This window comes from Macaca thibetana, chromosome 5, assembly GCF_024542745.1.
Source record: "Macaca thibetana thibetana isolate TM-01 chromosome 5, ASM2454274v1, whole genome shotgun sequence".
Classification (NCBI taxonomy): domain Eukaryota; kingdom Metazoa; phylum Chordata; class Mammalia; order Primates; family Cercopithecidae; genus Macaca; species Macaca thibetana.
In genome coordinates, this window is record NC_065582.1 from 147528948 (window position 1) to 147543441 (window position 14494).

The 14494-nt window shown below is 44.0% G+C and overlaps 1 protein-coding gene across 3 annotated transcripts in view; it reads right to left on the bottom strand.

The window, feature by feature from the left end:
* Window positions 1-14494, bottom strand: part of WDR19 (WD repeat domain 19) — a 94122-nt gene that overhangs the window by 15624 nt on the left and 64004 nt on the right. For all 3 annotated transcript variants that reach the window (XM_050790331.1, XM_050790332.1, XM_050790333.1), the window contains 4 exons: window positions 13041-13109; window positions 4386-4463; window positions 2426-2522; window positions 109-233 (listed from right to left, as the gene is read on the bottom strand). In XM_050790331.1, the coding sequence (XP_050646288.1) occupies window positions 109-233; window positions 2426-2522; window positions 4386-4463; window positions 13041-13109 (369 nt within the window). The remainder of the gene's footprint in view (window positions 1-108; window positions 234-2425; window positions 2523-4385; window positions 4464-13040; window positions 13110-14494) is intronic.

A 14494-nucleotide genomic window follows, 5' to 3' on the forward strand; every position in this document is an offset into this window, starting at 1 on the left:
ACAGAGATCTAGGCAATCACTCTAATCCAATGGAAAATGCCTGGAGAAAATCTCAATGGGGGACAAACACCTGGCAGGTTATGTCCCAAGTCACTCCATGGGCCTCACCTTCACTAGTATATAGCTGTGCAGAATCATGAGGTTGGTGGCCATCTCGGAGGGAATTTTGATCTTCTGGGATTTCAGTTCTGCGTACATACTGAAGAGAACATCGTGTGCATTCCGGTAGTTGCCTTGAAAAAAGGTGGTAAAACTACATTACTGCAAAGGGTGAAATTTGAGGACGTTCTATGGACCCCCATCTTACAAGTGGATTTTGTTAATCTTGTTATTCGTAATCGCTTAATAATGTCTTATTCAAAGCAACTCAGCAGATTTCCTATCTATCTGTCTGTCTGTCTGTCTGTCTATCAGAGACAGTGTCTCGCTCTGTCACCAAGGCTGGAGTGCAGGGGCACAATCTCTGTTCACTGCAACCTCTGCCTCCTGAGCTGAAGTGATCCTCCCATGCCTGGCTAATTTTTGTGTTTTTTGTAGAGACAAGGTTTTCACCATGTTGCCCAGGCTGGTCTCAAACTCCTAGGCTCAAGAAATCCACCCTCCTCAGCCTCCCAAAGTGGTGGGATTACAGGCGTGAGCCAATGCACCCAGCCATAGTTCCTATTTTAATTGATGTTATGAACACCTAGCCAGTCCCTCTGGTGAAAAATGGTGGTGTCCTCCTTGATGTCTTACTCTTCCTCAAGGCACCCCCCTGGCCCTGAAGTCCACCAGGCCATGGAGTTCTGAGTCTCTCAGTCTCCCAATTCCAGCCTCCCTTCCCATGCCCACTGTGAAAGCTTCTCACCATCTCCTTCTGCAGTAGTGCTCATCAGGATTGCTCTGGGCCCACATCTGATGTCAGAGTATGCTTTGAAAACCCTCAAGCCTTCATCCACACTCAGACACCTCAAGGTCACACCCCTGCATAAAACCCTCCAATGGCGCCACTCACGCCTGTAAGTGCAAATTCCTGAGCAGAGGACTCGTGCCCTTCAGGATTGGCCTCCACGCTCCTTTCTGGCCTGATTTTCCCTCCCTTCCTTCTCCAGCCTTGCCAGCAGTTTTCCTGATCCCAGCACTTCCCCACACCCCCATTTCCCCACATCCCAGCACTTTGGCTCCCAGCACCTCCCACTCCCCCTGTCTCCTGCTCCCCCATCCTTTTAAAACTCAGCCAAAGCTTTCATTGCCTTCTCTTGTCTCCATCCTCCAACTCTCCCTACTCCAACCTTCAGGATGCTGTGGGTAACCCAGCAGTCGCTCTTATTTTAATTGTGCCTTTTCAGCCTATTTCTCTTTCTAGTCTGGCACTTGTCACCCTGTCCAACAATTCTGAATTTACTTTCTGTCTCTCCCATCAAATTATGACCTTGAGGGCTGAACTGTGGCTCAGTTCTCTCTGTATCCTGAGCTTCTAGTACGCATCTGACAGGAAGAAGGTGTTGTTAGATCAATGTAAGCTGAAAAAAGTAATGATTTATTTGACTGCATATTTTCCAAAACTGTGTCCACATCTATAAAGATTTAAGATCAGCTCACAAAAATTAATGAAGATATCAGACTAATTCTGTCACTCAATAAGTACAGACAGCACATGTGAGCAGGACCATCCTGAAGAGTCTATCAACAGTCTCTGCATATTATCAAGAACTAGGTCTGCTGGGCGCGGTGGCTCAAGCCTGTAATCCCAGCACTTTGGGAGGCCGAGACGGGTGGATCACGAGGTCAGGAGATCAAGACCATCCTGGCTAACATGGTGAAACCCTGTCTCTACTAAAAAATACAAAAAAAAATTAGCCGGGCGTGGTGGCAGGCGCCTGTAGTCCCAGCTACTTGGGAGGCTGAGGCAGGAGAATGGCGTGAACCCGGGAGGTGGAGCTTGCAGTGAGCTGAGATCGCGCCACTGCACTCTAGCCCGGGTGACAGAGCGAGACTCCGTCTCAAAAAAAAAAAAAAAAAAAAAAAAAAAAGAACTAGGTCCATAACAGCACCGCATCATTACCCTCCATTGCCTAATGTCTCATATTGTTAAGGCCAAACACAGGGAATGGAAGAAAATGCCATGAGTCTGTAGGAAGGGGGTTGTGGGCTGGAGGGGTGACAGGAGACATCATTCATGAGGCAGAAACTCTGAGGCTGTGGGGGAGGAGAGGAAATAGCACTTGATAAGAGACGGTCTTAGTCTCTTACATTTATACAGTCTCCTGGGACAGTACGTTGTTTAACCCCTCTGAAACCTAGATATGGTCATCTCTTTAGTCTTTTGGGTACAAAGCAAGCCCATGTTAGGAATGTAGGGGCTACTCTTTCCTACACAGAAAAGGGGCTGGGGCTTGATTCTGCTGCCTGTTTGGGGAGTAACACGTATGTATCATGGACCCACCTGCAGACTGCTCTTCTCTGGCAATGATGATGGCAGTCTGGGCAGCTTCTCGGTATTGCTTCAGAGCCATGTACAAGCGGAACAGGTACTTGGCATCCTGACATATAAACCATTATAGAAACATTAGTTTCTTCGTTAGCTAAGGGGAGATTAAATTTTGTATTTCAGTTAGAATCACATTCATCTGCCAGTAACTGAGAATTGATACTGCTTTAAAAAACTCAATGAATAAAGAATTAGTTTATTTATTAAACATTTATTCAGAGCTCAATATGGCCAGGTGGTATTCTAAGTACTTGAGAAATACTAATGCATTTAAATCCTCATACCCACCCTGAGAAGAAGGCACTATTGTTATCCTGATTTCACCGATGAGAAGCTGAAACAACAGGAGGGGGCCAGCCAGGATTTGAACCACAGAATCTGAGTCTGTATTCCTGACCCTAGTCCACAGACCATTTCTCATGTGCTTGGAAACAAACGATATTCTTACATGACACATGAATTTTGCAAACTTTCAATAATTTTTATATGCATATCAATTTTCTCTGACCTATAAAATTTTCTTTGGCCTTTGGCCATTTTCCATTCCTATTCCAACTTTAGACAGCTGCGAGCATCTGATGCTGGTTTTCAGATTATTAGAGTAAGTGGACACCACGGGAGGTGGCTGAAGCAGCTGAAGGGCCTGTATCCTTTGATGAGTTAACTGAGCTGCTCTGGGTCTCTGTGGCTTTATCTGTAAGATGCAGAAAATGGACTCGGGGACCACTACAGTCCTCTCCAGCGGTGACATGCTATTGCCCTTGCTTCCAATCAGTGACTTGAGTTCTTCACCAGCAAATGTCCTTGAACATAAAGCAAAGGGGAAGAAGGAGGTCTGGGGCATTCTCAAAGGTATGTGAGTCTCTCCTCACCAGGACTGGGAGAAGATGGACATTCTGTAGGAAGCTACAGTGAGTCACATATTTTGAAAATATGCTTGTAATGATTTCTTTCTTACTTTTTCTTTTTGAGATGGAGTCTCACTCTGTTGCCCAGGCTGGAGTGCAGTGGCATAATCTCTCAGTTCACTGCAACCTCTGCCTCCTGAGTTCAAGCAATTCTCTTGCCTCAGCCTCCTGAGTAGCTAGGACTACAGGCGTGTGCCACCACGCCTGGCTAATTTTTGTATTTTTTGTAGAGACGGGGTTTCGCCATGTTGGCCAGGCTAGTCTCCAACTCCTGACCTCAAGTGATCCACCCGCCTTTGCCTCCCAAAGTGCTGGGATTACAGGCATGAGCCACCGCACCTGGCCAATTTATTTCTATTTTATGTTATAGAGAACTACCTTTATGCTTAATCTGATTTTTGTTAATTTCCATAATTTTGGGAATGTAAACAAAGCACACTCTGAGTTTTAGAGATGAGTGCTAGGTCATCGTTTCAATGTCAGTGATCTTTTTTCATAGTTTATTCTAGTAAACAAAATTATAACATTTGAGAAAAATTGCATGTGGTGAGGATTGTTATCTAGAGGGGCATGGCTATCTCACAGGTGACAAAGCCAATTTTAAAGAGTAAATATACATTATCCTCCAAAACGCAGGGTCTGTCTAGATCAAGCTTGCTCTAGCCATGGCCTGCAGGCCACATGTGGCCCTGGACAGCTTTGAATGCAGTCCAACACAAATTTGTAAACTTTTTAAAAACAGTACGACTTTTTTTTGTGATTTTTTTTTTTTTTTTAGTTCATCAGCTATTGTTAGTGTATTTTATGTGTGGCCCAAGACAATTCTTCTTCTTCCAATGTGACCCAGGGAAGCAAAAAGATTGGACACTCCTGGTCTAGATTATCTACACTACTGGCAGGGAGAAAATTTTTCACGTCTATGTTGTAAAAGCATGATGGGTAAAAACAGGCAGAATCAAACTGTAACTGGGATCTGAGGACGCACACGAAGCCCACGTGTTCAGTACCTTAGGCATGCCATCGTTTTCCCCCAAGAGGTGGTCTATCAGCTGATTGGTCAGCAGTTCATCTTTGGCCTGACCAACCTGTTTAATAAGAGAGGAAGACCCAGCAAATTCACCATCTTAAATCGAGCAACACTGGAGAAAAAGACAATCTTCTGCTTAGGGAGATGGAATAAAAAACATTAATAGTATCTATAGTAAAGTGCCTGAAATATGACATAGGATCAGGGCCTTTCTTCATTTGTTGCTAGATTCTCCATTAATAAAAATCTATCCTTAGACGCTATAGCTTTTCTTAGCTGCTGTATCAAAATACCATATTTTCTTTCACATGCACAGAGAATGTACTTCTTGGATTTATTTATTTATTTATTTGTTATTACTATTTTTTGAGATGGAGTCTCGCTCTGTTGCCAGGCTGGAGTGCAGTGGCACGATCTCGGCTCACTGCGATCTCCTCCTCTTGGGTTCAAGCGATTCTCCTGCCTCAGCCTCTTGTGTAGCTGGGACTACAAGCATGCGCCACCACACCCAGCTAATTTTTGTATTTTTAGCAGAGACGGGGGTTTCACCATGTTGGCCAGGATGGTCTTGATCTCCTGACCTCATGATCTGCTCACCTCAGCCTCCCAAAGTGCTGAGATTACAGGCGTGAGCCACCGTGCTCGGCCCTTGGATGTTTTAATAAAAACTTTAAGATAAATGACTATGACACCTTGAGGACAGCATCTTAAGCACAAGCGCTGACACAACGATATCATTCCAGGTGCCCTCCTCTGCAGCGGCTCCCTGAGGAAAAGGTCTTGAGCACAACTACACGTCATCAAAAGTGTAAAGAAGTGAGGGTCCCAGCCAGAGAAGCCTGGATAAAGGCAAGCAGCTGAAATGTGGGTGCGGCTCTGGAGAGAAGGCTGGCTTAGAAATCTTTACTTAAAAGTCATCTCCAGGCCCGGCACGGTGGCTCACGCCTGTAATCCCAGCACTGTGGGAGGCTGAGGCGGGTGGATCACTTGAGGCCAGGAGTTCAAGACCAGTCTGGCCAACATGATGAGACCCTGTCTCTCCTAAAAATACAAAAATTAGCTGGGTGTGGTAGTGCATGCTTGTAATCTCAGCTACTTGGGAGGCTGAGGCATGAGAATCGGCTTGAGCCTGGTAGGCGAAGGTTGCAGTGAGCCGAGATCGTGCCCTTGCACTCCAGCCTGGGCGATGGCGTGAGACTTTGTCTCAAAAAAAAAGAAGAAAAAAAATTCATCTCCATAAAGGTGAGTTAAATCATTGAAGTATTGGGTGGCGTTGAACCGGAAAAATTATGTACCACATTGTAGGATGGGCATGTATGAGTTTAATAGGAACAGAATGTGTGAGGTCAGGAATTTAGGGGGAGCACTAGGGAATTACTGACAAAATTAGGAGGCTTCAGACTTCTGTGTCTATTAAAAAGGAGTGAGCCAAAAACACACCTGGAGCTCAACTTAGGGGAAGGAACACTGAACAGTCTTGTCATGGTAATGACATTACCATGAGAAAACCACCAGACAATGGAGGAAATGATCACTAGGGACTCAGCAACACATGGCCTTGCTTGCTACACCTCAGGGGAGGTATGAGGACAAGTCTGCAAGTTATCTGTCCGGTACAGGAAGGGTGCAATCAGCAGACTTGAGTAAGAGAGAGATGGCCCTGAACCTGCAGGTGCAGAGGCTCTCAGGCTGCAGGATTTCTGCACACTGCCCTGCCTGTGGTCACCGTCAGGGCAAAAGCTAGGCTTTCACCAATCTGTGTCACCTCTGCTCTTGCCACTTCGGTAAAACAGGGATGTTGGGACATAAATGATAGAGCTTGTTCTCTTGATGGCTTCTGTGGATGGCTTTGGGTGAATAAGCCAGGACAGAGAAATGGTTAAAGCAAAGGCTCTGGAGCCAGCCTGCTGGGGGTCAATTGAGTGACACTACTTGAGACCTGTGTGATCTTGGGCAGGTTACTCTTGGGGCCTCAACGTGGGCAGTAATAGCACCTAACTCACAGAACTGCTGTGAGGATTAAATAAGTCAATACACGTACGCGGCTTGAACAGGTGCCAAGTAGACAGGATTGTCAAATACAGACAACAAAAATACAGCATTCCCAGTTAATGTTAAATTTCAGAGAAGCACTGAGTAATTTTCACTATTACGTATGCAAAATGTGGCCACCCCACTGGCAGGGTCAGCACTCGATAGGTGTCCCTATTTTTTTCTTTTTTTAGACGGGAGTTTCATTCTTGTTGCCTAGGCTGGAGTGCAATGGCGTGATCTCTGCTCGCCACAACCTCCGCATCCCAGGTTCAAGTGATTCTCCTGCCTCAGCCTCCTGAGTAGCTGGGATTACAGGCATATGCCACTACTCCCGGCTAATTTTATATTTTTAGTAGAGATGGGGTTTCTCCACATTGGTCAGGCTGGTCTCGAACTCCCGACCTCAGGTGATCCGCCCAACTCGCCCTCCCAAAGTGCTGGGATTACAGCTGTGAGCCACCATGCCCGGCTGTCCCTATTGTTTTTGTCACCACAATAATGGCAGCTGTCCCCAGGGAGAGTGGAGCATACTCGAAGTGTCAGGACAGACAGGCAGACAGGAGAGCCAGCAGGGAATAGATGCGGCCAGGCAAAGGCAACTCATGGCAGGGTGTGGATGGAATGCTGAGGGGCGCTTGCATTGAAGGGGCAGAGGGGCCAGGGAAGGAGGCTGAGAAGGGACCATCTGAGAAGGAAGTGGAGAACAGAAGATGCAGTGTTCTGAGGGGAAAAACGTCCAGAAAGATGTAGTATAATAGGGTAAAATGTTGCTGTAACATGGAGTAGGGTGAAGACTGACACGAGACTTCTATATTTAGCAAGTGAGAGATCTGTGGGGACCTTTTCAAGCAAGTTCATGGAGTGGGGAAGGCAGAAGCTGAGTGCAAGGAGGTAAGGAGGACTCTCCCAACTCACCTGAGGGACACCAGTGAGCCCCACCTTCCCCATCATCTCCCAGTGAGGGGTCTCATACTTCCCTTCCCCCTCCATAAACCAAGGAGGTGTTTCAAAGCCTTGAGGTGTCGAGGATGGGGAGGGGTGGGGGTGGGTGAAGCACAAGCATTTTGACGGTGAACCCGATAATTCAGGGGTGTGGCTTCTGGCTGCGAATCAGCAGGTGAAAGAGCGCGCACATTGTGAGAAAATGCAAGTCATGAGTAAAAGTGATTTTTTTTTTTCTCCCAGGGGAAGGTCCCCGAGAAAGAAAGAAAGAAAGAAATGGAAGACTGGGAAGGAAACTTGTTATCACCTGTTTTCACTGAGCTAGGGACCAACATGTGCTCGATTCAACAAATATTAATTGAGTGGCTGCCACGCGCTGAACACTCTATGAAGAGATGGGTTCTGGACCTTGAGGAGCTTGTAAATCTGAAGGGAGTTACTATAGCGGTAAGTGACGTTCAAAGTACTTAGACCATTCTAGGGAGGGTGAAATGTCATCTCGAGGACAGTTTAGGAAAGGCTTATTGGGTAGGAGTATGAGAGGCAGAGGTGCAGGGGTAGGGGTGTTTTAGGTGTAAGGCGCAAGAGTGAAGGAACGAAGGAAGGGGAACCCTGAACTATTCAAATAAAAGAGGGCAGTTTAAGGCTGGCCACTGTGCTCACACATGTAATCACAGCACTTTGGGAGGCCAAGGTGGGAGGATCACTTGAGCCTAGGAGTTCAAGACCAGCCAGGACAACACAGCAAAAACCCATCTCTACAAAAAATATAAAATTAGCCAGGTGTGGTGGCATGTCTGTAGTCCCAGCTACTTGGGTGGCTAAGGTGGGAGAATTGCTTGAACCCAGGAGGGCGAGGCTGCAGTGAGCTGTGATCATGCCACCTGGGCAACAGACAGAGACCCTGTCTCAAAAGGGGGTAAAAAAAAAAAAAAAGTGGCCAATTTAGTTGTAGCACAGGCTGCTGACCTAGAGGAGTGTAAGAGGTAAGTGGGAAGGAAAGAAAGCGTTGGTTTTAGTCCCATATCGATTACTTTCTATTTGGGTGTCTGTAGGTTAGTCATATCATCTTCTGATACCTCGGTTTCCCCATCAGTAAAATGAAGGAGGTTAGACTGGTTCACTTCCAGGTATTTCTAAGATTTTATGATCCATGAAGGATAATTTGGGAATAAATTGTGGAGGCAATGGGGAACCACGAGAGGTTTTGCAGCTTAAGAATAAAATGATTTGCAGCTGCACCTGAAAAAAAATCCAGTAGTAAATTTCAGAATGGACTTGTCTGAATGAAGTAATCCCAGCAATAAGTACAAATATGTTGGTTTTACTGACTACATGTCCTTGACCTTAATAAAATTTAACAAAATCCATTAGAAATACAACATTGAGGAAGTATTGTGGGATTACAGAATACTAATGAAAGGAGAGAAATTTGACAGCTGCAAGGGACATCCGTAATTTTGTCTAATACTCATTCCTTCAACTCTTCTGAGAGATGCTTCTGCTTCACTTCAACCATGGAGTTTCAGTGGAAATTCCATGTCTTAAGAGACCCCATCTCCATGGCTACTGAACTTTGTCTAGTGGTGGGAATTTGACCCAATTTGCCCAGGCATGATATTCCATCCCTGTGGCCACCAGTTGATTAATCTTGCAATGGACACTTGAACTACCCAAATCAGAGTCCTTCTGGACTTATTAATTAAAGGCAAGTCTTCTTCTTCTTCCAATGTGGCCCAGGGAAGTCAAAAGATTGGATACCCCGATCTAAGTAATAATCATCAATGGTTGCTGAAATCATTAGGTGACAAGTTGATGGGAAAGCTTATCACAGATTGATCAGGTTGACCACACCTACACCCAATAATCAATCTTAACACCATAAAAAGAGAGACCAGGCTGGGTGCGGTGGCTCTCCCCTGTAATTCCAACACTTTCGGAGGCCAAGGTGCATGGATCACTGGAGGTCAGGAGTTTGAGAACAGCCTGGCCAACATGGTATAACATCCGTCTCTACTAAAAAATAGAAAAAAAAAAAAAAAAAAATAGCCCGCTGTGGTTCATTTTTTTAACCATAGGAGCTGGGTGGGCACCTGTAGTCCCAACTACTCAGGAGGTTGAGGCAGGAGAATCACTTGAACCCAGGAGGTGGGGTTTGCAGTGAACCAAGATCATGCCACTGCACTCCAGCCAGGGCAACAACAACAACAAAAAAAGACCACAAAAATATGGGCTACTATGAACTGAGTGTTTGTGTCCCCCACATACCCCAAATTCATCTGTTAAAGCCCCAACCTTTATGTAATGGTATTTGGTAATGGAGCCTCTGGGAGGTAATTAAGATTAGATTGTAGCCTTAAGAGGAAGGGAGAGAAATCTCTTTCCTTGCATACATGTATAGGAAAGGCCACGTGAGGACACAGTGAGAAGGCTGCTGTCTGCAAGTCAGGAAGAGAGCCCTCATCAGGAACCAAATTACCAGCACCTTGATCTTGACTTCTCAAACTCCCGAAGTCACCCAGACTATGGTATTTTGTTATGGCAGCCCAAGTATGATTTAAGATATGGCCCTACTAGGCTGGGTGTGGTGGCTCATGCCTTTAATCCCAGCACTTTGGGAGGCCAAGGTGGGCAGAGCATTTGAGGTTAGGATTTTGAGACCAGCCTGCCCAACATGGTGAAACACTGTCTCTACTAAAAATACAAAAAAATTAGTTGGGTATGGTAGCACACATCTGTAATCTCAGCTATTGGGGAGGCTGAGGCAGGAGAATCACTTGAACCCAGGAGGCAGAGGTTGCGGTGAGCTAAGATTGCACCACTGAACTCCAGCTTGGGTGACAAAGTGAGACTCTGTCTCAAAAAAAAAAAACAAAACAAAACAGAAAAAAAAAAAAGATACGGCCCTACTGCTGTGATGATAATAGGAAGTACACGGTACCATCTATGAAGTTGCTTTTACAGAAATGTCATCTATATCTGATCAAGTATCTAGATTTAACTACTAGTGAGTGGGAAATACAGGGTAATTATACCACAAGGATGTAATTAGCTAAATCAAAATATCAGAAATTCCTCAGGATAAATGACCCATTTTCTTAACAAATAAATAGCAAGTATGCGTGTGCGGGCGGTGTTTAGGAGATATAGATAGAGTTGAAGAGAGAGAGAGAGAAAAGGAGAGAAGGGAGGGGAAGGGAGATTAAAAGAGACTTAAGGCCCATATAAACTAAATGTAATACATGAGCCTTGTCTTGATACTGAGGTGAACTAACCCAACTGTATGAAAGCATTTATGCAAGAGTTGAAGAAATTCGAACCCTAACTAGATAGTTGACAATATCAAGGAATTGCTATTAGAAAAACTGGAACCCTCACACAGTGCCTGTTGGAATATAAGTGGTCAGCCGCTTTGGGAAACAGTTGGATGGTTTCTCAAAATGTTAAACATAGGGTTTACATATGGCCTAGCAATTCCACTCCTAATACATTTAAGAGTAATACACTTAAGAGAAATGAAAACACATGTCCACATGAAAACTTGCACACAAATGTTAATAGCAGTATTACTCATAATAGCCAAAAAGAAGAAGCAACAAATGCCCAATAACTGATGAATAAACAATGTGTGGTATATTCATACCATGGAATATTATTCAGCCATAAGAAGGCATGAATTCTTGTCACGTGCTACAACATGGAAGAGCCTTGAAAACATGGTGCTAAATGAGAGAAGCAGGCACAAAAGGCCACATATTATATGGTTCCATTTATATGAAATGTCTAGAATAGGCAAATCCACAGAAACAGAAAGATTATAATATACAATACATACAGTAATCAGGACAATGGAGTATTGGTACAAGGACAGACTAAAGGAAAAGACTAGAAGATCCCAAACCAGATTCACACTACATGGTAATTTCATGTCATTTCATTTATGACAAATGCTCTGTGGCAATTCAGTGGTGGAAAAGATGGTATTTTGATAAATGGTGCTGGGTCAACAGGATATCCACATTGAAAAGAAATATCCTTGACCCCTACCTTATAGCATATACCTAATTAATTCGGGATGGGCATAAGCCTAAATGGGACAGATAGAACAAACTACTAGAAGAAAACATAAGGGAAATATTTTCATGACCATGGGATAGGCAGAGATTTCTTTTCTTTTTTTTTTTTTGAGATGAAGTTTCGTTCTTGTTGCCCAGGCTGGAGGGCAATGGCACAGTCTCGGCCCACTACAATCTCTGCCTCCCAGGTTCAAGTGATTCTCCTGCTTCAGCCTCCAAAGTAGCTGGGATTACAGGTGCCCGCCACTATGCCCAGCTAATTTTTGTATTTTTAGTAGAGATGGGGTTTCACTATGTTGGCCAGGCTGGTCTTGAACTCCTGACCTCAAGTGATCCACTGCACCCAGCTTAAAATTTCTTAATTGGACCAAAAAGCACTAACTATAAAAGACTCATGAGTTGAACTTTATTAAAAGTTAAGAATTTCTGCTCATCAAGAGAACAGAAAGGCAAGCCATGCCTTTGAAGATTTTTGCAACATATATCTGACAAAAAGACCTGTATTTAGAATACTATGACCTAATGATTCTACTCCTGGATATATACCCAGTAAAACTGAGGGCTTTTGTTCACCAAAAGACATGAACAGCTTTATGGCAGCTTTATTCATAATATGGGCAAACTGGAGACAACTCAAAAGTCCATTAACAGAGTAAGGGGTAAATAAACTGTGGTACAGTCATATAGTAGAATACTACACAGCAATGAAGAATGACCTATTGCTGAGCTGGACGCAGTGGCTCATGCCTGTAATCCCAGCACTTTGGGAGGCTGAGGTGGGCAGATCACGAGGTCAGGAGTTCGAGACCAGCCTGGCCAACATGGTGAAACCCCATCTCTACTAAAAATACAAAAACTAGCTGGGCATGGTGGCAGGCACCTGTAATCCCAGCTACTCGGGCGGCTGAGACAGGAGAATCGCTTGAAACTGGAAGTTGGACGTTGCAGTGAGCCGAGATCACGCCACAGCTCTCTTGCCTAGGCAAAAGAGCGAAACTCTGTCTCAAAAAAAAAAAAAAAGAAAAAAAAGAATGACCTATTGCTATGTGCTGTAACATAAACGGACACATTTGCATACATAATGCTGACTGAAACTGGACGCAAGCGTACACATGCGTGATTGTGGTTACCTTTGGTGGGGGATATTGACTGGGGGATGACATGAGGGAGACTTTCGGTAGCTGGAAATGTTCTATATCTTGATCTGGGTGGGGGTTACACAGGTATGCACAGAGGAAAAAACTAATCCAGTTGTACACTTAGGATTTGTGAACTTTACTGTACTCAAGTTACACCTAAAAGAAAATCCAAAGTTTCTTATCTTTTAGACAGTGATATTGTATTCACAAGTGAAATGATACGGTGACTGCGATTTACTTAAAAAAAAAAAAAACACCCAGGAAAGAGGGTGAGGGTATGAATACAATGAGGCTGTCTATGCACTGACAGCTGTTGAAGCTACATGATGGGTATGTAGGGGTTTGTTATACTGTTTGGTCTACTTCTGCATATATTTAAAATTTTCTTCAAGAAGTGTTTTTAAAAATTGGCATTCTTGAAAGTTTCAGTCAAAGTGTACTTACAGTTTCAATTGCCATTTCTATTGCCACATTGTCTTCTGAGCTTGGGCATTTCAGGAAGTGTTTAAGTGCCTGAAAAGAGAATTATAGCAATTAAACATTTTCAGAATATTTTCACATTAGGGAAAACAAAGCTTTCACACAGCTTTTACACAAAGTAATTACAGTCTGTGAAAGTATCTTCATCTCAACCAGGGGCTCGCACAGTGTTGGATCTTAAATATATCCTTAAAAGCTGGGTATAGTTTAAAAAATGGAAGGACCCAGTTAACCCTCTGAAGAATCTAGTCCTGATGAAATGAAAAGGCAAAATGTGCCCTTTTCAGTAGGAAGATTTAATTATTTTCATTCATTTATTCTTTCAACAAATAGTTACTGACAACCTGCTACTATGAATGTGGGACTTCGCTAGATCCCGTGGAGAATACCAGGAATGGTATGGCACGGCCCCTCTTTTCTGTGTTATGTACAATCTTACCAGGAAGATCTGTGTGATACGATGATAATATAAGAGACCAAATATTTTAAGTCATAATTGTCTAATTCCTGCACAGCATAACACCACACTTAGGAAGAAATTTACAACTATAAAAAGACAAATGGACTGGATTGTCAGTGTTTTTTTTTTCTTTCTTTTATAGGTGCTCTGAGGAAGAAAAGATGGTTTGGCATGGAGATGATCCTGAAGGTGTCACTTGAAGGACGAATAGGTTTGTGGTAGGTGGCGTAGGGAGCAGAGAGGCACCCACATGGAGAACAGGATGGATGAAGTCCTGGCTGTCAGAGGAGTGTGGGACTCTTCTATGGAAACAGCTGGGTGCCAGATTAGGGAGTTCTGGCTGGTTGGTCAAACTATGGAAATTCTCTTAAGTGCCAGCAAAGGAGTTTGGACTTTATCTAAGAGCCAGCAACAACAAATTGGTGGTGGCCTGTAGGCTGAATTCACACACAGACATGTTTTTTTTGGCCAGTGAGGTATTCTATAAATATTGGGGCACATATTTCAAAACTGGCAGCCCCAAGCTTCCGTTTCTCTTGAAAAAATCATATGATCTGGCACTACAGGGCCTGGATTCCTAAAAAACAACAATTCTATGGAGGTGAGCAACAGCTGGCTTCTTAAGATATGTGCCGTTCAGTAGTCCCTACCCTGTCACATGAACAATGCACAGCATTACCCCATAGCTTCACTTATCATGTCCCTTCTTTGGACACTGTAACCCCTGCCTTAGGCCAAGGGACTCTGTAACAATGAAAGCAACTATTATTTGGGGAACAAAGTGAAGGATGACAAACTCTAAAGGTGGATAAACTAAAAACAGGAAAAATAAGAAACTACTGCAATAATCAGAAGCAAGGTCATGTGGGCCTGGACTGAGTTGATGGTAGTTAGAATGAAAGTGACAGATGTGAGAGGTATTACAAAGGAAGGCTGTGACTGGGTGTGGGAGGGAGAG